This window comes from Oryx dammah, unplaced genomic scaffold, assembly GCF_014754425.2.
Source record: "Oryx dammah isolate SB20612 unplaced genomic scaffold, SCBI_Odam_1.1 HiC_scaffold_9, whole genome shotgun sequence".
In the NCBI taxonomy this organism is placed as follows: domain Eukaryota; kingdom Metazoa; phylum Chordata; class Mammalia; order Artiodactyla; family Bovidae; genus Oryx; species Oryx dammah.
In genome coordinates this window covers 7,007,491-7,032,100 of record NW_024070193.1, presented here as the reverse complement: position 1 = coordinate 7,032,100, position 24,610 = coordinate 7,007,491, and the positions used below count along the sequence as shown (strand labels likewise).

The 24,610-nt window shown below is 40.3% G+C and overlaps 1 protein-coding gene across 2 annotated transcripts in view; it reads right to left on the bottom strand.

Moving 5' to 3' along the window:
• The window catches only part of SACM1L (SAC1 like phosphatidylinositide phosphatase), a 71,344-nt gene that overhangs the window by 9,379 nt on the left and 37,355 nt on the right, over window positions 1-24,610 (bottom strand). For both annotated transcript variants that reach the window (XM_040246789.1, XM_040246790.1), the window contains 9 exons: window positions 19,723-19,872; window positions 18,672-18,731; window positions 17,774-17,807; window positions 12,987-13,088; window positions 10,834-10,919; window positions 9,972-10,058; window positions 9,414-9,482; window positions 6,633-6,712; window positions 3,649-3,747 (listed from right to left, as the gene is read on the bottom strand). In XM_040246789.1, coding sequence (XP_040102723.1) covers window positions 3,649-3,747; window positions 6,633-6,712; window positions 9,414-9,482; window positions 9,972-10,058; window positions 10,834-10,919; window positions 12,987-13,088; window positions 17,774-17,807; window positions 18,672-18,731; window positions 19,723-19,872 — 767 coding nt within the window. The remainder of the gene's footprint in view (window positions 1-3,648; window positions 3,748-6,632; window positions 6,713-9,413; window positions 9,483-9,971; window positions 10,059-10,833; window positions 10,920-12,986; window positions 13,089-17,773; window positions 17,808-18,671; window positions 18,732-19,722; window positions 19,873-24,610) is intronic.

The following is a 24,610-nucleotide window of genomic DNA, read 5'->3' as shown; positions in this document are numbered from 1 at the left end:
CTTCCCAACCCAGGGATCGAACCCAGGTCTCCCGCGCTGCAGGCAGATTCTTTCCCAGCTGAGCCACAAGGGAAGCTCAAGAATACTGGGGTGGGTAGCCTATCCCTTCTCCAGGGGATCTTCTCCACCGAGTAATCGAACCAGGGTCTCCTGCATTGCAGGCGGATTCTTCTCTGAGCTATCAGAGAAGCCCTCCCACTAAGGACAGTCCTCCTATAACACAGGTCTATGTCAGAAACATTATTAAAGCCGGTACATTAGAGGACAGACAGGAAATGTACAGTTCAGGTATATTTGATCACCAAAGACCAAGAGGAAGTGTGAACAGAACAGGCAAGACAGACTATCTCAAAACAACTGCAGCATCCAGGTCACTTCACCCAACAGACGGAAAAAGGAGTCGGGAGTACTGTAGCAGATGCCACAGGCAACACCATGTCTCCCCGAGGCCACAAGGGGGCTTCCTCTGACACAGAGCAGCTATGACCCATCCCTCAGTCCCCGTGCTGTATCAGAACTCCCTGAGCTGTTCATTTAAAATGAACATGCTTGACCTTCATTTTTAACCAACAACTCAGAAATAAACTGAATAAGAGTCTCTGAAGAAAGGATTGGATATTGTGCGTTAAAAACATTTCAAAACCCCTTCTCCAAATGGCTAATATATGCAAAGAGCACACAGCTTATAGGGTATACCAGGGTATTATTTGAAACATCTGTTTTACTTTCCCCCTGAGCCACCCAGATGTCTGCACTAGAGCCAAACGGTTACCAGTTCCTGTGGTTCCGTCATTGTAAACACTATGTTCAGATAATTCTATGAGCCCCCACATTTGACAACAAATAGTGTCGTGGTGAGGAGCGTAGACTTTGCCAGCAAAGTTTGCTAGCCGTAGTTCCTAGGCAAGTTACTAGCTGTGTAATTTTAAGTAAATCACCTAATTTCTCAGAGCCTATATATTTTCACCCACAAAGTGGAGACAGCAGCACCACCAATAGGCTGCTCTACAGTTAAATGAGATCATGTATAATGCATATAAAGTGCTTAGCAGAGTGTATGGGACAGAAAATACGATGAATACTAAACAGCATTAAATTAACCACAATTATTCCCTAATATCAAAAAGTGAAGGGGAAATACAATAGATTCACCACAGGCTAAAAATCATGACCTTAAAAAACATGGGCTTAAGGGATTTCCCTGGCAGTGCAGTGGTTGACTCCACGTTTCCAATGCAGGGGACAGGAGTTAGGCCCCTGGTCAGGGAACTAAGATACCATATGTCAGGACACCAAAAAAAAAAAAAAAGGCTTAAAAGAATGTGTTTAGACTAAAGACATACAAGAGGTTCATTCCAAACCAAACCAGTGAGGTTCAATTAGAGTATGTATATATAGAGTGCATGTGAGTGTTGGCATCCCATTCAGTTCAGCTGCGTCCGACTCTTTGCTACCCCATGAACTGCAGCATGCCAGGCCTCCCTGTCCATCACCAACTCCCGGAGTCCACCCAAACCCATGTCCATCGAGTAGATGATGACATCCAACCATCTCATCCTCTGTCATCCCCTTCTCCAGCCCTCAATCTTTCCCAGCATCAGGGTCTTTTCAAATGAGTCAGCTCTTCACATCAAGTGGCCAAAGTATTGGAGTTTCAGCCTCAACATCAGTCCTTCCAATGAACACCCAGGACTGATCTCCTATAGGATTGGATTGGATCTCCTTTAGGGTTGGATTTCCTTGCAGCCCAAGAGTCTTCTCCAACACCACAGTTCAAAAGCATCAATTCTTTCGTGCTCAGCTTTCTTTATAGTCCAACTCTCACATCCACACATGACCACTGGAAAAACCATAGCCTTGACTAGATAGACCTTTGTTGACAAAGTAATGTCTCTAGTACTTATAAAATAAATACTACATATTCTATAAATATTACTTCTTAAACTACAGAACAGGTCTAAGAGATAAGTATTATTATCTCTACTTTCCAGATGGAGAAATCAAGGCTTAAAGATAACTAACTTGCTCCTGTTCACACGGCTAATAAGAGGCAACCTGAGATTTCAAATACTCTGGGTAGGGCCCCAAAGCCCAGATTCTTTCCACTTTCCTCCAAATCCCTGAGAACAAATGTGCAGAGAGGTCTGAACATCACAGTTTCGTGAAAGGGGTCTACTATCCCTGTGAAACATGGTGACTGCAATGGACCGATTTTGGCGTCAATTTCTCCTCCTTTCTTAACTCTTGTGGGGCTGCAATTAACAGGGGAACTCAAGGAAATACTCCCCAACAATGTTTCTCTACACCCCAGTAATGATATAGGTCATCCCCTCTACACTAGCTATGCTCAAAACAAAACCTCATGGGGAAGGGATGGGGGTGGGGGAAAAAAGCAGATTAAACTAACTATAGCTGGGATTACTAGAGAAGGAGATGACAACCCACTCCAGTATTGGCCCAACCCACTCCCATTCCAGTACTCTTGCCTGGAAAATCCTATGGATGGAGAAGCCTGGTAGATTACAGTTCATGGGGTCACAAAGAGTCAGACTTCACTTTTCTTTCATTACCAATACAGAGACTCTCAAAGATTTTAAAAAACATGAAACAAAAGGTTGTAATTAAAGAGTAGGCAGAGGCAATTCTTGGAGAAGGAAATGGCAATCCACTCTGCTATTCTTGCTTGGAGAAGAAAATGGCAATCCACTCTGCTATTCTTGCTTGGAGAATCCAATGGACAGAGGAGCCTGGTGGGCCACAGTCCATGAGGTTGCACAGAGTTGCACATGACTGAGCGATTTAACAGCAGCAGCAGGTATTACTTAATATGCATAAAAATATATTTTTCTTAAAGCTGAGCAAATGACTACAGGAGAAGCTTCACTATGTTACCATGAAACTAAAATCAACACAGTGCATTCCGCTTGCCAGGATTAGAACTACAAAGGCAAAGACACAGTAAGACTAGTCTCCAGATTCCTGCTTCTGGCTCTAACACAGGTAAAAACTGATATGCATAGAGCACAGTCCATCTATGAAGCCACATAGTAATTAACACCTTAACACACATAAGTACCATAAAGATATTTAGACCCTTCAATCCATTATCCTACCCTGAAGAATTTAAGAAACAACGTAACAGAAGTAAAGATGTATTTATACCCAGTGATTCACTGAAGCACAATCTTTCAGGGATGGAAGAGAAAAGGAAATGAACCAGACGCCCAGTGTGAAGAAGGGCATTTAGCTAACTGTGCTATAACACAAGGAAACACAGCAAAGCCACTGAACGCTAACATTACAGAGTCTTGGTAGGCTGGCGGCAAAAAGGCGTAGAATATTTAGTGAAAAGAACTGAACATAAGACAGTAGCCAACTATCTTTAATTGCGTAGAAATTTGTAAATGTGAGAACATAATACATAAAAATATGAAAATACCTAGACTTGGGTCATTTTTAAGAATTTTAAAATACTTAAAAATCACCAAGCCCAATCTTTCAGGAAAAAAACAGACTGAACATGAGAACAGACCAGTGCTATGAAGCTAGTGAACTCTATGCATAGGTCTGCTAGCTAATGCATGACATCTGTGATTAATGCATGCATCTATCTCACCCCTGTTTCCACAGAGAAACAGCAGAACTTACCTTAATTCATCTTGCATTTCTGCTACCTGATCCAATAAAATACTTAGCCGATCCCACCTCATATTTTTACATTCCTTATGGAAGTCAAAGGCAATGTACCTAACAAAACAAAAGATATTCAGAAAGTGACTAAAAATTAATCATTTTTTAATACTACCTTCATAAGCTGATCCTCCTCTCTCTAAACACATTTCACCTAGGAACATTTACTCTGGGTTTACCACTATACATACACCCACAGAGGTGTGCACAGATATGCTGACCTTCTCATGCGCATATCTAGTACAGGAAAAAAGTACACACTTGTATCTTGACACGTTTTTCTAGAGGCCCTAAGAGAGGCGTCAACAAGCCCAGCAAAAGGCTAGAGATGTGAGCTCAGGCACAGCAATGAGGCACATTAATATAAAGTAGCCTTGTCCAACTGAGTTATCTACTGTGTGTTTATTCTCTGCCCCCAGGTGCCAAGAATAGGGCCCCTTTCTGATTTTCCAATTAATTAAGATATTCCAAATGGTCAAACTCGATTCAGGCCAGGGAGGGCTGGACTGTGTTGGGTACTTGAGGCTGTGAGAAGAACAGAAACAGGATGGCCCCTACTCCAGTTGTTACTTGTTCATCCTGCCAAAATATTCACTTTATCAATATCCACACATCACACATGCAAGTGGTAGAGAAAACTTTCTGGTCTGTCAATCGGTAATGGGTTGTTTTCAGTTATCTGATACTTAAGAGGCAAAAATCTCAAAGCTGGAACACATCTATCAGTGAAGGTGTCCTCCTAGGAACTTGAAAATGCTGCCCCTTGAGAGGGAGGAGAAAATCATTAACCAACTCCCAAAAGTCAAGAGAGGAAGAAGGAATGCAAAGCACCTGGGCACCAGGGTACCTGAAGATTCTCACACAAGCCACCTTCACCCAACTTCCTATTCAAGCATCAAGTCAAGTCAAGGAGGAGGAGGACCAGAAGGACACTACACTCTCCTCACCAGAGCAAAATTCAGATTAGGCGCCTGCTCTCGTGTGACCTCCTGGCTCCAACGGCCGAAGGGACAGCAAACCCCAATACAGGATGTGCTTCCAGCAGGTCGAGAGAGGTAGTATCACCTTAGTGGTTATCTCAGGGCATAAGAGGGGCCTTAGACACTAGCATAAAAGCAGAGGTTAGCCAACTGTGGGGCCTTGCTGTTGCTGAGTCACATCTGACTCTCTTGCGACCCCATGGACTGCAGCCCGCCAGGCTTCTCTGTCCATGGGCTTCTCCATACTAGAGTGGGTTACCATTTCCTTCTACAGAGGGACCTTACACATTAGCATAAAAACAGAAGTTAGCCAACTGTGAGCTAGACTTTGGGCAGACTGAGAGGGGGGAAGTACTTTCAAAGGCAGCTCCATTAAAACTGGCGGCATCGTACTTATTTTTGGAGAGCTCTGATCATGGCCATAGACTCGTCTGAAGAATTTCAGTGGCTCATTAGCACGGAAATGCATTTGGATTCTTTGGCTTACATCCTTCTAAAATTATGTTTGTGTCTCCTCAGAATATGTCTTACATCACTGTATTTTGGTAACAATAGCTTTAGGGTTTCACTTCTTGGCAGGAGCCTTCCAAGTGCACTAGAACACCAAGGGCACAACTTTAGACTGACATATGCCTCCAGTTCTCAAAGTTAGCTCCTGCTGCAAACTCACCTACGGAAACCCTCTGAAACACAGAAAGGGTCTTAACCAGGGGTGTAACCCAGCAACCAGGAGATAAACTTTTGCTAGAATATATGATACATGCTGGACTTTAAACCCAGAGATTCTGATTTTTTGGGTCTTAGATATATATTCTGAGTAATTCCTCTGAAAATTTTAAGCCACATCTTGGATAATAATCACTTCTCTGATTCACGAAAGTGTGTTTGGGCAGGTTCCACTGTGAGAAGGCAGAAATGTACATGGAGCCAGGGTCTGAAGAATTTGCTAGAGTTTTTGAGTTGGATAAAACAAACTTAATTTCTTCCCCAAAGGTTCATTATGTCCTAATTTTATGTTTTAAAATTTTCTATAGCTTAAAAAAAATTGTCCCCAAATAACCCAGTACCATTTCTTTGAAAGTCTTCCCCACCGCCTGTGACCACTTCCTACCAGAGTACACCCCCATCTCCTGGCCCAGATTCTGGATGCAGGACGCTCCAAATGGGCTGACTTTTCACCCTGCACTTGTCCACAGGGCAACTACTACTGTTTTAGGATCCCTCTCTTTTCTGACAGAGCTTCAGAGAATTTCTAACTGTTGTCTGGTGACTGACAGGAGAGACAAGCTGCCGCTCCAGACAAGGCCACCACACAAGAGTAAATTGCTCCAGCTTGTGTGGCGTCAGGACCAGGCAGAGGCGAGTAACTTAAAGACCCAATGGCTGTGGCAACACAAAGCCTCAAGGTGAGGATTTTAACCAAAATACAAATTAAAACTCAACTGTTAAATTATTCGGTACAAATGAGCTTATTTAGAAGAAGAGTCATGGATGTAGAAAACAAATTTACGGCTACCAGGGATATGGGTTGGCAGGGGATAAATTGGTAGACTGGGACTGATATATACACACTACACTATATAAAGAGATAAAACTAATAAGAACCTGCTGTGTAGCACAGGGAACCAAGGGACTCTACTCAGGATTTTGTAATGGCCTATATGGGAAAAGAATCTTAAAAAAAAAAAAAAAAAAAGAGTGGATATATGTGTATGTATAATTGATTCACCCTGCCATATACCTGAAACTAACACAACATTGTAAATCAACTATACTCCCAGTAAAAATTAAAAAAGAAGTTATCCTGCAACATGAATTAAGTCAGAGAAAATTTCAAGCAAACAAAATCACGCTTTAAAAACAACAAAGTGAAATATGTCTGGAGAGAGACCTATGTACTTGCGCGTGCATGAAGTGCACACCTAACCTGAAAAGCCCAACAACAGGTTTCTAGTGAGGTACCTGATCATTCCATTCCCCAAGGAAGACACCATTGTTGCAAATGCCTGTTCAAGTGGCTTCTCTGAGCCCTTCTGATTCACCTGTAAAAAATTAAAACCACCACAGCTCTTAAGTTTAATTAAAAGGAGACAGTGACATCAACAAAACGGCAGACTGTGAAGCTTTAAGCTCTTGTACCCTCACAAAAACATCGGAGAAAAGAGATGCTGTCTAAACCAAATTTGTAGGAACTCTGGAAAACAATCAAAGGTTTTTAGCAACCAAGGAGAGGTCCAATCAAGATAAAGCCATCTTCAAACCTGGAGCACAATTTTGTAGCATTTTTCTTGCGCTTGCCTTAGCCTTTCTCCAGTGCAGTGACAATCTTAGCTTAAGCAGCAGCGACAGTTCTCAGTCCCTCTCCTCTAACTGGAGGGAGCAGACGAGAACTTACTTGCAAACTACTGTGTATGTTTTGTTCTGATCTGAAGGAGTGACTCGGCGGTCTCTGTCCTGCATAAATGTGAACACAGGCAGTGAAAGTGGTAAACACTGATCATATAAGCTGCAAGAGGACTACAAACCAACAGATGCCTAGGGCAAGATACTTCAGGTGGTGACAGAAAAAAGACCATCTAAAGCCTGCAGAAGCAGCTGGGGTGTTAACGATAACTCTTTGGGAAATTAGGATATTAAAAAACAGCCACTTCATGGAGGGTTTTAGAAAGCCATGTGCATATACAAGCAAGATGCACACTCTGAAAAATCCTAAAAAGATCTTAAGGCTTCACCTCAAGCTAATCCCTAGGTTCAGAGCAAGCCTAACTAAATACGTGAAGGACTGCTCCACCACAGAACTAGTCAGCAGAAATTCGGAGATGGATTTGTTCTGTTTTTTGGTTGTTCCTTTGTCTACTTCAGGTCCTGATACTCAAGGAAATTTCTATCACACTGTTAGCTGAACACAAGCAAGCTCAAAGAATAGAGACTTTAGTGAGCATACACAAGGAACAGTCTTTGCAAAAATAGTTTGGAAAAGTCTCAAAACAGATGGATTACTATAGCATTCAACAATCAAAAAAAAAACAACAAAACAGGAAACCCCTAGGAAAGAAGAATCTGACTTCCTACTGTATTATTTATGTACATCCAATGCCCTGTTTTCAACAACAACAAAATCATAAGGTATACAATAAAAAAAAGGAAGACAAGAATTAGTTAATGAAAAAGGGTAAATTGACAGAAATCATCTCTATAGAAGCCTTATTTATAAAGAACTTTCAAAATAACTGTCCTAAATATGCTCAGAGCGAAATGAAAACATGGACAAAGAAGTAACAGAAATCAGGAAAATAGTATATGAAAACAAAAATGAGAATATCAAAGAAACAGAAATTATTCTAAGGAACCACACAGTAAGCCTGGAGTTGAGAAGTACAAAAGGGAAACTAAAAATTCACTAAAGGAGTTCAACAGCACATTTGAGCAGGAAGAAAAAAGAATCAGAAAACTTGAAGAGAGAAGAAATGAAATAATCAAGTTGAAGGAGCAGAAAGAAAAAAGAATCAGAAAACTGAACAGAGTCTAGGGGACTTGGGACACCACCGAGCACACAATATATTCACTATGGGAGTCCTAAAAAAAAGGAGAGAAAAGGCCAGAGAGGTTATAAAGAGAAAATGGCAAAACAACTTCCTGAATTTGATGAAATATAGAGATCTTCAAATCCAAGAGGTATCCAATCTCCAGATAAGACAAATCCAAAGAAATTCACATCAGACATTATAATCGAACTACTTAAAGACAAAGAGAGATCTTGAAAGCAGCAAGAGAGAAAGGACTCGTCACATACAAGTGATTCTGAGTAGAATTATATGCCAATTTCTCTTCAGAAACCTTAGAGGCCAGACGGCCACGAGATGACATATTTAGGTACTGAAAGGAAAAAAAGGACTGTCAACCAAGAATTCTACGTCTGGCAAAACTGTAATTCAAAAATGAGAAATTAAGATATTCTTAGTTTTAAAAAAGCTGAGGGAATTGGTAGCTCAGCTGGTAAAGATTCTGCCTGCAATGAAGGAAACCCTGGTTTGATCCCTGGGTCAGGAAGACCCCCTGGAGAAAGGATCGGCTATCCACTCCAGTATTCTTGGGCTTCCCTGGTGGCTCAGACAGTAAATAATCCACCTGCAATGCGGGAGACCTGGGTTCGATCCCTGGGTTGGGAAGATCCCCTGGAGGAGGGCACGGCAACCCACTCTAGTAATCTTGCTGGGAGAATCCCACACGAACAGAGAAGCCTGGCGGGCTACAGTCCATGGGGTCGCAAAGAGCTGGACATGACTGAGCAACAAAGCACAGCACGGCACAGATCTGCCCCACCAGAAACACTACACAGAGTCCTCAGCTTAAAACGGAAAGACACTACAAAGTAACTCAGAGCCAGGTAAAGGAAAACAGCTTGCTCAAGACAAGCGAGACACAAAGGAATAAACACTGCACAGTATGACTGAGACGAGGCACTTAGAACAGGCACGTCTACAGAGACAGAAGCAGAACAGAGTTACCAGGAGTTGAGTTGAGAGGGATAACAGAAGGTTACTATTTAAGGGATACTGAGTTTTTGTCTGGTATGATGAAAACTTCCGGAAATGGAGAGTGGTGATGGTTGTGCAACACTATAAAATAACTTAAGGCCACTGAACTGCACACTTAGAAATAGTTACCAAGGTTACATTTTGTCATGTTAAAAAAAAATATGCTAAGGTTTTGTGCCCCAAGAAATGTAAGAAAGACACATACCAGATTGATTATGACTTGTTTTCCATAAATAATTATTTGTGAATCAAAATGCCTTTGGAAACCGTCCATCTAGAAAGAGGGGGAAAAAAAGTTATACACTTTACCAGATTACAAGAATATTTCCAGGATGTTTATAAAAGGATCTCCTTGAATGTCCTATCTCTATATTCAAGAGAATGACATTAAGCTGTCTTCTAGATATTCTTAATACCATGTAGTAAGTAGTAATTATAAGCCATTCTACTCTGAGCTACAATATTACTATTTCTGAGCTTAATCTCAAATAGAATACACTAAATATTTTAAACAGCATAAGGTTGCAAATTTTACTGAGATCTCTAAAATCAAAATTTACTGTGACATTCAATTTATTTTTCCACATTTTAATATGTCATTATACAGTCTATTGGTTTAGAGGTCCACTCTGTGCCAGAACCAAGGAGAAAGGCCTCAAAGACATTGAAGCCTGACTTATGAGGAATACATGCTCTATATGCAAATTATAATTCCAATAAGCTTCTATTCATAGTCAATGAAAATAGCATGGAAGATACACACATGATTTGCTACTTTGTTGATCAGTGGCAATGGTTTGTACTTGAGGTTTGGTCTTTGAGACCAGTAAAGTGGTATTGATCCTCGGGTCTACAAAAAAAGAGAAGATACGTAAAAAGAAACATACACACACACTTGTTTTTCTCAGCTTTCTGCCAGGCGTATGTAAATATCAATGACTGAGAAGAAAAGGAGAAAATAGAAAAATAAACATATGACCTACTAACTATGAAGTAAATTCATGCTTACCTGCTCCTAAATTCGTATTTTGTGGGGAAACATTTAGAAAGGACTTTTTCTGATTTTACATACATATACTTGTGGACAGTTGGGCTTCTCCTAAATTCTAAAATAAATCAATTTATCTGCAAGTAAAAATTACCAAGTTATGTCTGCTATATAATTTGGCATTATAATAAAATGAAAAAATAGCTTTACTCATTCTCAAAAGAATATCTTTATCAACTTAAAAATATTTTTAGCCATTAATGCTCTCGACCAACAAGTGACCCATTGCTCAGGTATTATGTCACAATGACGCGCACGGCAGGTCGGGTCGGGCACAAGCCAGCTGCTTGTCCTGTCGTCACGACTCTGTAGAGGTCTGACAGGTTAAGCACACACCCCTGCACCGCCTACCCTATCCTCTTCTATAGGGATTTAATTCAAGGGCCAGAAACAGAGGAAGCTGAGTGCCGGCCAGCTCAATGGAATATCCTTATTCTGGGTGAACTCTGTCCACATCATAGACTGCGATATTACTTTAAAAAGAGAAAAGGAGAAAAACGTCAACAATTTAACGGGAAATCACAATCCAAGCTGAAAAGCCCGACTGGCTGGCTGCCTCACAGACACGGTCACTTGCCTGCACAAATGAAGCCTTGCTCCCATTGTAGTGCACAATCTGCTCTGTTTCTACAAAGTTAGCTGCATGGCCTTCGGAATCAATTCCTGAATTGAAAAAAATAACTAAATTTATTACATAAGAAAAACACAAGAAACTTGCTAATTCACTCTTAACTTGAAGAGAATTAAGCCAGTTCAAATGAGTGGAAAAGTACTTTCAAAACTAAATTTCAAACAAATGCAGAGTACACCATCAGAAAGCTAACAGATGCTTGCTCATTTACATGGGCTTAAAGGCAGTATTAAGGACCTATTAATAAACAAATGATGTTGACTGCTATTTACTATATCAATTATTTATATATACACAATTCCTCCAAAACAGTGTTTCTCAAACTTTGTACATCTTTTAAAGAAAGAACAAGTTCTCAAAAACCTCTGAGAGTATATTATGACATAGATCCCAGTTTGAAAAACCCCATTTTGGAAGTTAAACCGTTAAACACAGTATAAAATGCAAATGTGGGCCATTTTGTTAATAGTTTTTGTTATAATGATGCAAGTAGCCCAGGAGATGCTGATAACTTTAACCATCAAAATGAAAGCACAAAAAACTGTATATAATCCTATAATTTCTAGAAATCCATGCATATACCAAAAAAAAACTAATTTGAAAAGCACTGCTCTTATTTAGCCTTGATTTAGTTAGTTCTTTCACATGTTTGAAGCATTACCTTACTATCTTGTTTATATTATCTATTTTAACTACGAAAAGTTTGCTAAAAATAAGCAAAGGCAACTTTCAATTAGTGCCTGACTCAAATTAGCAGGGGGAAAAAAAAAGTAGATTTTTAACCGTCTCAAATATTTAACATTCTTTCTATCTGACATATGTCTATAACACTTAACACTGAGGTGTAACATATAATATCACTGTTTTTGTTAACATATTTACCAGAAGGGGAAAAAAATTATGAGTCAAATCAACAATAAAATGCCTTTTCAACACCTTCTAAAACCACTGGTTGAAGCATGGGCTATACTCGGTTCTGCCTAGAATTTTCATTAAGGATAATATGTAATTATTTTAAAAACTGAGACTAAGAGTTAAGAGTGTATAAGAGAGAGTTAAGAGTTATGTGTGAGAGAGAGGATCTTTAAGGGATTTTCAATATATATTTAGTTTAAAAATACCCAAGGTACAAGAAAATGTACACAGTATACAACCACTGCCTACAAAAGGAAAACACACTTGCAATAACATAAAAATTATCTGAAAGATAAGAAACTAACAGCAGATCAGCTGGTCAGGGGTAAGATGTAGCAGATACAGTCAGAAAGGCGAAATAGTTTTTAATTGCATATCTTTTTATATTTCTTGACTGCATTGCAAATTTAAAGCTTGTAATTAAAAAATATGACTCCATCCAAGACAATCCAGATATAAAGGCATTGCTAACTTTAATCCTGATTCTATAACCTTGGTCAGTTAACTCACTAAATGTCTTTCTTCCTTTGCTATGCTAAAGATTAATGAAATGACTTTTATAACCTCCTAGCCCAAAACTTTCATGATTTACCATAGAGTAAATCCACAGAGTTTTATTCTGATATACTTTGGCTTAAAAAAAAAAAATAGATTCAAGGAAACTTCTCTCATAATGACAGTCACTTTTAATACAGATTTTAATACCCTGGTTTAAGCAAATTAGCATGTTGCTAGAACAAAGTCTAGAGAATAAATGCTTGCATGTAAATCTTAAAAGGCTGAAGGCACAAAGTCAAATGTCTAGCTTTATACATGCAAAGAAACCAAGAGCAATAAAAGAAAAATACTTTCCGATATGGGTTTAGGTTACTGAAAACTATAGTGATTTCAGTTATGCTTTCAGACATTCAGCAAATTACACGATCGGTTCATCTTAAAGTATTAAGCAGCAGTCTACAGTGTCTATGAACAATGCAATGAGTGTCACCACAGTAGCTGGAGTAAAGCACAGAAGACCTACCTAATTATCATAATGGAGCAGGAGATAAACATTTAGCGAGGCTATCAAATGATAACGAAAACAAATAAAATACAAAAGGTTACATTCAGGTCACCATGAGCCAAAAGCTAATTAGAGACAGACATAACCCAGTACCAAATTGCGCTGACAAAATTCATCTCACCTCTCACATAATAGCGTACACCAGCTCTGAAACAACTCCTCCTCGAGATGAGAATCCAATCAAAGTATTTTCCATTAATAGAACATGAGTGCATGGTAATAACTCAACTACATTAAGAAAAATACAACATGTGGAGAAATCATATGTATTATTTTCAGATGAAATTTGAATCTCTCTACCCTAGTTAGAATGACTCTGTCTCTAAAAGGAAAAAAAAGCAGAAAATATGCAAATCTTTGTTTCTTCATGAATATTCACAAGCCTTTACTTCTGATTATGAAGTTCTGTCAAGTCAGTAACCCTATGATGACGAATAGTCAGTGTGTTTCAGTGGTTCATTAGAGTGTCTCTATTTACATAATATGATCTCCATTCCCGGACAGTCTCAACCACTTTGTGAAAGTAAAGAATACTAACCACATCACAAAAAAATCATCTTTGAGTCAAAAACATACACATTTAAAAATAGACTAACCTTCAAATAAGAAATGGAAAAAAGACTAGGCTACTGAAGTTCATATTATATATATTATATACATAATTACAAATAACAGTTGGTACGCATATGAAGATTTACAGGTCAAATTGTAAATTAAAGATTATTCAGAAGCAGATAATTAAAAATTATCTCTTCCTTCCTCATGTGTTTGGCCATGGTTATTTTACATATATATATATATATATAACATTTTTCTTAATATAGTTTGATTCATCCATTATAAAGCATAGTATTATAATAAAATAGTCATCTATAAACCTACTTTCAACTTCCAAACAGTATCAAAACCCTGAATCTAACCATGTGGTCCTTGATCCCATCCAACTGTCTACTTGCCCACAAGGCTTGTGGAGACCAGTCTTCTGCCTTTTAAGTGTAATCCCTGATAGCTCATTTGGTAAAGAATCTGCCTGCAATGCAGGAGACCCCAGTTCAATTCCTGGATCAGGATGATCCGCTGGAGAAGGAAGAGGGTACCCACTCCAGCATTCTTGGGCCTCCCCTGTGGCTCAGCTGGTAAAGAATCCACGTGCAATGTAGGAGACCTGGGTTTGATCCCTGGGTTGGGAAGATGCACCCTAGAGAAGGGAAAGGCTACCCACTCCAGTATTCTGGCCTGGAGAATCCCATGGGCTGTGCGTATGGTCCACTGGGTCCCAAAGAGTCAGACGTGACTGAGTGACTTTCACTTTTTCATATTCAACCATGACTTAAAAACACACAGCTTGTTTTATAAGAATGGCACAACACTCTTCATATAACTCCAAGTCCTTGTTTATTCCCCCAGTAAGTACCTAACAGTCATCATTACTGCTTGAAGCAGCAGCTCGGTCCTCTTTGGTGTCGTATGAAATCTGAAAGGACCATATCACAAGAGCCCTCATTGTGCTGATGGAACCTGCAGCTCAGAGTTGGTTCTAACACTGGTGCTGTGGACATTCTTGAAAAACCTCCTGGTATAAACATGTTGGGTATCCAGAGGGGAAGGCCTAGTCAATTCATAAAGAAATGCTAAATAATTTTCAAAACAGCAGTACTGAATGACACTAGCAATATGAATTTTTTTTTAGCAATATGAATTTCTAATGATTCATCCTTCTCCATCACCTGGTATCAGCTTTAATGACTCATTTTGAGCTCCCAAATCACAATCCTTTAAAAGCACAGTGCTAAAGAAGACTTCAAAGCAGTATTTATGCATTCATTTGCTCAAGTTATCTCTTTGGAGCAGGGCAAAAAGATGAATCAGACAGGAGCCTGCCCTGACAGAACTGAGTAAAGCATGGAATACGTCTAACTTTTATGAATCATTTTCTTCTGATTACAAGATGAATATCCTTCCAGAAAGCACTGGAAGGAACAAGAGAAAAATAAAAAGTCACGCCGAAGCCCATCATCACGACACAGCTTTTAAAATGTCAATGTGTTTACTTCTAATCTTGTATCAGTTAGTGACTCCCAGGGCCATGCGCTCCCATGTGGGATGCCCACTTCACATGTTGTCCTCAGCTTCTGACCACTGCTCACAGCTAACGGCGCCGCTTCCATTTCACTGTGAAAGTAGCCGCCACCACATGCTCCCACCACATCTACGCACCCACTGGCCTCCACGCCCACCCAGCTGCTTCCTTGCTACCATGGCGGCTGAGCTGGACAGTCCAGCGGACGAGCTGTCCTTGCCAGGTCTGTGACCTGTGCACGGGGCCCCAGCCCCTCACACACTCAAGGACACTGCGCCAGCAGCGACTGCGCTCTCGCCTTCTCCACAGCCTGGCTGCCGGGATTTGGTGAGAGCCCCCACTGGGGAGGCGAGTGAGGGAGCAGGAGCGAACCTCCCTCCCTAATGGTCATTTTAAATGACCAGCAGCACGTCAGCTGATCCAGCCCTCTGCTTGGACACCTGGTACACCTTTGCTTTGGGGCACAGCTCTCACTTGGCCGGTTCTCCTCTTCCTCAGCGGCCTTTGCTGGTTGGTCTTCATTTCCCCAACTTTAAATCTTAGAGCCACTCTGTGCGACTCGTCCTTCCACTCAGCCACTCCGATGCCCCGCTTCAAAGGCCCTCTGTCCTCACCAGGGCAACAGTCCGCAGCTCTAGCACGGACTACCTAGAATCCCCTTCAGGCAGGCTTCTCTCCTTCTCCGCACCTTTTCCTTCGCTATTACCTTTCTCCCTCTGATGCTCTCATCCCGCAGCTCTGAATGCCATCTGCACCCTGAGGCCTCTCAAACATATGTCTCCAATGTGGACTTCCCGCCTAAACTCCACTTCCATTAATCCACGTTTTCTTGCCATCTCTACTTTTGATATCCACAGACATTTCAGGCTTAACATGTCCAAAGAAAGGCCTCCTTCCCACCTGAACTCTTCCTCGTCGGTGCATGGCTTCCTTCCACTTACTCTGGCCAAAAACCTTACGATGCATACTAAACCCTCTGCCCTTCCCCGTGTAATACAATTTGTCAGAAACTCCTTTTAGCTCTATCTTCAAAACTTATCTGGAGCCCGACCACTGCTGATCACCATCACCTCCCACACAGATTACGACAACTGCTCCTAACTCCGCCTTGCATCCCCCCTGCTCCCCTTGGGCTTATTCTCTGCACCAGTGTCCGAGTGGCCCTGTCTGACCATGCCAATTCTCTGCCCAGATCCCGAGCGCTCCTCCTGACAGTTAGGCCAAGCTGCTGAGGGCCTGCAGGATGCAGGCCCAGCTGCATCTCGGAACCCAGCTCCCGCCTGCCCTGTCTACTCTCTGCCCCAGTCATGCTCCTGCCACAGGCCCTCTGTTCTTCCTGGTCTCAGTACACAGAACGTCTGACGACAGTTCTCAAAAGTCAACACTAAGCAAAGAACAATGCAGGGCTTCCCTGGTGGCTCAGGGGTAAAGAATCCCCCTGCCACTGCAGGAGAAATAGGTCTGACTCCTGGCCTGGGAAGATCCCACATGCAGCGGAGCAATTGAGCCTGTATGCCACAACTACTGAGCCCGTGCTCCAGAGTCCAGGAGCCGCGACTACTGAAGCCCGCACGCCCCACAGCCTGTGCTCTGCAGAAAGAGAAGCCACCGCGAGGAGCAGCCCAGGCACCACAGCGAGGAGCAGCCCCCACACGCTACAAGCAGAGAAGAGCCTGCACGCACCGAGGCAGACCACCACAGCCAGAAACAACCAGCTACATTCAAACATGTTTAAAAAGCCAATGTTAAATTCAGATTTAAAGCTAAATGGATAATCTGTTTCTATAATCTCATTTACCATTATTTGCCCATTCACAATCTCATTTTGGAATTAAAAAACACACACACACACAAGTGGCCCAGATCCTTCAAGCGCTACTGAAATAGAACATTTGCTACTATTTTACCCTTAGGAGAACTTGAGAGAGCTTCAGGGAAAAAGCAAAACAAAACCAGAATCAACAAGTGCTTTTATCCTGACATTTTCTGATTTCTATTCCCTCACAACTGTACAAAATCTTTTCCTGCATTACTATTTTCTGCTTTTAAGTATAATAGGCATGATAATTTAAGGAAATCATATTAACACAATGAACAAATAGATCACAGACTGCTGTGTTAGCTCACAAGCTTCTTTGGGAGTATCTAAGAGAGAGACCCTCTCAGTTTCTAGCAGAGCCCCGGTCTCGGGGGCTTAGCAGCACGCTGTGCGGACCCTTTAACAGCTAGCTCAGTCTGTTCCCCTGTTTTTATTAATACAGTGATGTCTCTGATAAAGATGTTTTTAAAAATGAACTTACGATTAGATAACCATCACTCACTCTGTACTAGTACCGTACCTGCTCCACAACATCACTCTTTGTAAAAACATCTATGTTTCATTTCTTCTGGGGCTATTTCAAATGACAAATATAATTTCCAACTGTAATTCTCCTCTCCAAGTTGCTCGTCACCCTAGTTCCTGAGTCTTTCTTAATTACTAAGAAAAATGTTCACGAGTCAGACTAAAATTATTCCTGTTTATTGATAGTCTTAAAAAGCCAAAACACAGTGGACATATTTCTTCTTTTAACCCACTAGCCCCAGAATTCTGGGAGAGAGAGAACACGATTCAGTCTAAAGAGTTCATTCTATTTAAAAAAAAAAAAAAAGAAGGTCATTTACAACCAGTATTCTCAGATTTTGTTAATAGGTTTGATTTTATCAAAAGCAGTATCTACTAATTCTAAAATACTCTCATGTAACAGTTGAGACTGTCTTTAAATCTGCCTTATAATAATATTTAAATAAAGATTGCCACAAAACTAAAGAGTAATATGTAAGGATACAGCCATGTAATACCGGAAGGGCAAACCGATGGACCTGAAATGAAGATAATGTTTAGGAATAAATATACTTTAATAATAATAAAAAGAAGCACTATATAAAAAATATTTAAAGATGGAGAGGTAATATACGAATACAACAAAGTAGCAAACTTATGGGCAACTTAATTTTAATGAAATTTTTCTAATGTCACATTGCCTTTTCAATTTAAAAAATTTAAGTATTTGCTGGAATCATCTGGGCTTGAACATTCATAGATATTGGAACACTAACAAGACTACACAAAGGGTCAGAATGTTTATCTCTCTTTGTCAGTCTTGGCCTACAACAACTGCACTCCTCCAGGGAGTTCAATCTACTTTTCCCACAAAAGCAAAGCAAATGTCAAAAAATGAAGCCATCAGGCAAATCTATTTACCTAGATTCCATACATTACGCTTCTGAAGTGGGCCTCCTTGTCTAGACCTCATCTGTATAAACCAGGAACAGAGGGAGGTGACATCTATGCACGTCTATCCTGGGTGACTGAAGGGAGTCAGGGTCCCTTACAAACACAAATGCAGAGCTTTCCACTTGCCTGGGGAATTAGCTATGGCCCGATTTCTACATTATTCATTTTCCAAGACGTATTCTCTCTTCCTTACACAGAGCAATGTTATTTTTACTCAGATATTTTTTTCCTTATTTAAGGCTTCCACAGAAGAGCAAAGTAAAATAACTAGGCTTCTTCAACCTAGAACAATGTGAGAAGGTAGATCTAATCGAAGTCCACAAGTTTATAAACAGCTAAATCAGATTTCTTTGCCAAAATCCTTAGTGATTAACTAGCCATTATGTAACATGCATTCAATTACAACTTGGATGGTGACAAATAAGCTGGTTTAATTTAGTGTACATTACCTCTGGCTGAGCAGAAAGTTCTCGGAGAAGATGACCATTCCATACAAACCGCTGATCTGCCTGAGAGAGAAGTTTTAAAATTAGCGTGGGCTCAGCCATGTCCAATTCTTTGCAACCTCATGAACTGCAGTATGCCTCTGTCCTCCTGCAGACTCCTCTGTCCTCCACTGTCTCCTGGAATTGCTCAAATTCACGTCCACTGAGTCAGTGACGCTATCTAACCATCTCATCCTTTGTTGCCTCCTCCTCCTTACACCTAAGACTACATATAATTTTACCAGAGTAGACTATTATAGTCTTTAGTAAGTTAGTCAACTAAAATATCGATTTAGGTTGAACTATATAAAAGTATCACTTTTATGGATCAAAAATGGTCAATTAATGGCAATTTCATATAGTCTAAGCCAATAGATAACTGACTGCAACTTTATAAATGCTATCTGCCCCCCTAAACATATCTATTTTTGTTAACAACAACAACAAAAAAATCAAGACAGCAATTATCTAGGTTCCTGAACAGCAGAAATTTCATGTTAAGATCATCTGAGGTCTAGTTTTAAAGATATGCTTAATTAAAAAAGAAAAGGCGGGGGAGGGGGAATCACAAAAAAACCCACACTAAACAAAAGCATTTTCCAAGTTACAAGCTGTTACTTTTCTTGTTGTAAAAAGTATAAATGATACCACTACAAAAAGAAGTTCATCTCTTAGAATATTAATTTTACAAGCACAATGGTATTGCTAATGTTCTGTTATACCACAAACCACTGAGAGCTAGGAAATGACCAACATGTGTGTTCAAGCTAGATTTCTGAAAATGCACAAATGCAGTTCCCAATCGTGTCTGTGAAACATACAGATTCTGGGATCTTGAATCTGGAAGTGTGATGTCTACTTGAAACATGGTATGTTTTCAAAGCCCTATACATGATCCTGATACAGCCAGGACTGAGAAAAATCAATATATATTTTTTGGATAAAATAGAGGCATGCTCCTAAAAATTAAAAAATAAATCAAAATTAAAAAAAGAAAATAGAAGATTAAGCTTACCCTTTCCAAGAGACTCATTTCCTGGAATTCTGGACTAGTGTTGGAGAGCCGCTGCAAAGTATGGGTCAAATCATATGTCGTTGAAAAGTAAAACCCATCCATACTCAACACATGGTTCATCATTGCTAGGAAAGTTTTATTATCTTGTAACTGCAAAGAAAGCAGAGAACACAGTCTATCTTATCCCTGAAAAGGAATCACCATGATCACAGGGTCAAAGTAAAAACCTTTAAGTCAAGCCCCGTTAAATGCCATCAGCACAAAGACTGGACGAGGGGGATGCTCACTTCTCTCGGACCACATGACAGTTCCTGTCACGTGGACAACGCTCAAGAGCACAGGGTATTACAGAAGCTGGGAGGCAGACCTTCCCATTAGCATCCTTCACAAGGTTTGCTCTCAAGGGCAGAAGAGGTAGTTTAATCAAACACCACCACCTCATGACCTCCCGAGTCTCAGAACTTTACACAGATTCTCTGTCATGTTCCCAGAAACTCCTTGCTACGTTAACATAATTATCCTCATTTGACAGAAGAAAAAAATTCTTAAAAAAAAAAAAAAAAAAGCAAAAATGGAAAAGTCTAGGAGAGAGTGCAGTGGTCAAGGTGGTAATGAAGGAAGACCCTGAGCTCACCTCCTCCCATAGGCACCAAAATTACAACAATCCACACAGCAACTATCTATGAAAGCAAGCTGAAGCCTGGTAGGACAGATTTTTCACAGCTACAGATATCAAGAAGGAACCATGAGATGGGTACGAGAGGTGAAGACCTGGTATAGTCAAGACCACACCCTCGACCAGGTGATTCACAAATGGGAGGATTATCACAACTGCCGAGGTTTTTCCCAGTGAGCAAGGGGTCTGAGCCCTACGTCAGCTCTTGACGTCAACGATCTTGTACCAGCAAGACAAGCTCCCAGAAATGTCTGGATTTGAAGGCCAGAGGCCAGCAGGGCTTGTGTACAGGAAAGCAGGCCCACTGCAGGAAACAGGCTCCCCTCCTAGAGGCCTGCAGAGACTCTCATGCACTCCAAGGCCTGGCATGGGGGCCCCTGAAAGGAGCCAGGGCCAGACCCACTTAGTGATCTCAGCAAGCCTCCTGGACAGGCAGAAGGCAGCTGGCACTGCCACTGTGGATGGAGACACTAGCAGCAACCACCTTAGGGAGCTCGTTCTACCAGAAGGACAGTAGCACTAGCAAGTGCCATTCTGGACCCTCTTTAACGCCTGTTAGTTGGGGGGGGGGGGGGGGGCGCGGTTCTGTGCCCACCAGCTGGCTGGCAACAGGGCCGGGACAACCCAGGGCAGACAAGAGAAAAGAACAATGAAACCACGACCTGATCCTTTGAAAAGGTAAACAAAATTGATGAATCAGGGGGAAAAGGGAGAGGACCTAACTAAATAAAGTCAGAAACGAAAGAGGACAAATTACAGCGGACACCGCAGAGACACAAAGCACAGAAGAGCTTATTACAAACAACTTGTCAGCCAGCAAAACAGACAACCGAGGAGACAGACACACTTCTAGAAACGACCTCCCAAGAGGAACCAGGGAGAAATAGAAAATGTGAACAAATTTATTACCAGCAATGACACTGAATCAGTAATTTAAAAACCACCAAAGTCCAGGATCAGACAACTTCACCAGTGAATTAAACCAAAGAGTGAACGCCTCTCTGAAACTATTTCAAAAAACTGAAGAGGAAGGAATGCATCCAAACTCATGCCAAAAGGCCAGTATCACCCTGATACTCACATCAGATAAAGTTATCACACAAACTCACAATCATAGGCCAGTATCACTGATGAACACAAGGCAAAATCCTCAACAAAACACTAGCAAACCAAATTCAGCAATACATTAAAAAGATCATATGCCATGATCAAATGGTACTGAGCCCAAGGATGGGAAGACAGTTCAATACCCACCAATCAAACAATATACTACATTAACTGAAGAATAAAAATCATATGATCATCAACAGCTGCAGAAAAGGCATTTTACAAAATCTATTATGCATCTGTGATAAGACCTCTCGACAAAGCACGTGTGCTGCGCTTGGTCGCTCAGTCGTGTCCAACTCTTTGCGACCCCAGGGACTGTAGCCGCCAGGCTCCTCTGGCTGTGGGATTCTCCAGGCAAGGATACTGGAGAGGGTTGCCATGCCCTCCTCCAGGGGATCTTTCCAACCCAGAGATCAAACCCAGGTGTCCTGCATTGCAGGCGGATTCTTTACCATCTGAGCCACCAGGGAAGCTCATGAATACTGGAGTGGGTAACCTACCCCTTCTCCAGAGGATCTTCCCAACCCAGCAATCAAATCAGGGTCTCTCGGATTGCAGACAGATTCTCTACCAGCTGAGCTACCAGAGAAGCCCATAAAGGGAGCATACCTTATTAATAAAGACCATATACGATAAACCTATAGCCAGTATCAAGTTCAACAGCGAAAATCTGAAAGCATTTCTTCTAAGTTAAGGAACAAGACAAGGATGCCTATTCTTACCCCTTTTACTCAACATATCAGATGTCCTAGCCAACTTGGTGGACATGAGTTTGAGTAAGCTCCGGGAGTTGGTGATAGACAGGGTAGCCTGGCATGCTGCAGTCCGTGGGGTTGTGAAGAGTTGGACATGACTGAGAGACTGAACTGAGCTGAGCTATAGCAGTTAGACGAAAGAAATCAAAGGAATTTAAACTGAAAAAGAAGAACTAAAATTGTTACTGCTTGCAAATGACATGATACTACGCATAGAAAACCCTAAATGAAAGATGCCACCAAAAAAACTAGTAAAAGTCGGGATAGAAAATTAATATATTGAAGTCCATTGCATTTCGATACGGTAACAATGAACTAACTGGGAATAGACATTAAGGAGAAAATCCCATGTACATCTGCATGAAAAGAATAAAATACCCAGGAAAACAATTTAACCAAGATGGGAAGAAAACGTGTCACTGGAAAACTATAAGACAATGATGAAAGAAATTAAAAATGACACAGACTCACAGAGAATAAACTGATGGTTACCAGTGAGGAGTACAGGTAAGAAGGATGAGTGAAGTAGGTAAGGGAGACTAAGAGATACAAACTTCCAATTATAAAATAAGCAAGTCATGGGGATAAATTGTACAGTATAGAGAGTACAGTCAATGATACTTTGTATGGTGACAAACGGTAAGGAGATTTATTGTGGTGATCATTTTATAATGCATAAAAATACTGAATTACCATGTTGAACACTTGAAAATAATTTTGTATATCAACTATACTTCAATAGGAAAGAAAGGAAGATTCAGTGAAAGTAATATTTCTACTTATTTTCTGATAATCATTTTAGCTGGCTTTCACAATGAATACTGAGACTGACATTTGTTTTTTCCTTGTTTTCAAAAGTAATTTTTAATGTCTGGTTAATTCTTAATGTTTAACAAATGATTCACATTTAATCTACACATTACAAATCTACATACTACAAAATTTTTATTTTGGCCTCAACATTGTTTTGAAAAACAGAAGATACAAATAAGCAATTAGTTACACAGCCTGACAACAAATTAGAGCAACCAAGAAGAAACTGTTCACTATTACTGGGCTATTACATAGAAACATTTTCACTGCCTTAAATTATCATGTCTCATAGAGGATGATATATTAATATCCTGACTGATATATAAGTAGGAGAAAAAATAAATTTTAAGTTTAAATAAATTTTAAATTTTAAGTTGCTGTTGTGTTCGACTCTTTTGCAACCCTATGGATTATAGCCTGCCAGGCTCCTCTGTCCGTGGGATTTTGCAGACAAGAATACTGGAGTGGGCTGCCATTTCCTTCTCCAGGGGATCTTCCTGACCAAGGGATCGAACCCATGTCTCCTGCATTGGCAGGCGGATTCTTTACCAGTGAGCCAACAGGGAAGGCCATTCTACAGCTTTACTTAGTCAATAAGACAACAGTGTTAGGATTAATTTTTTTAAATGTCTATTACAGGTAAGATACATGTTTCAGAATAGTTAGCTTTCTTTTAAAAACAAACTTTTTGTAATTCTGGGAATAAAAACACAATGTAAAAAATTTTTAAAGCAAATACCATAATGTACATTTAGAAAACAAATACTCAATAGATATAAATCTCTAAACATAATGTTGATTTAAGATAATTTTCAAAAAATAGAGTTAATACCATTCAACTAAGTTTTTGAAAATACTTCAAGCAAAAACAGCTTTGTCTGAATAAGAATACATGCAGTCTTTGCTTTGCACAATAGGGCTGGACCATGCAAATGACCAGGCTATCCTTCTCAATAATCTTAACCTATGTTAATAATCAATAGGAAAAATTACAACTGTTGCATGACAGATTTTTAAAAACTCAAAACATTAAAATACTCTCCTACTGTAAGTTATAAATGGAAAAATGAAAACATGGTAAAACTAATGTTATTTAATATACTATAATTTAAAACATCAAGAATTTAAAATATTTTATTTCTTGTCAAAACTGTATCAAGAGTAGCCTGGACAGCGCTTGTGCTGCTCCCATCACGTAACTTATGAGCCATCTGCTCTGCGCCCGGGTGGACTATCACACAGCTAGGCCGGAACCAGTTTCTAACTCTTAAATATGAACTTAAATCTGTGTGTTGAGTACATGGGCATTTTCAGTTTGTTCTTTTCTCTTTTATGAAATTTCATATATTAAGAATTGAGTCAGTTTAAAAAAAAAAAGAGCAACAACCCAAGAGCAATAAAATATATGAAGGGATATATATATATCTCTCTCCCTGATCAGGGAACTGGATCCCACATGCTGCAACTAAGAATATGCATGCTGCAACTAGAGAGCCCTCATACTGCAACTAAGAGAGCCAGATAAATATATTTT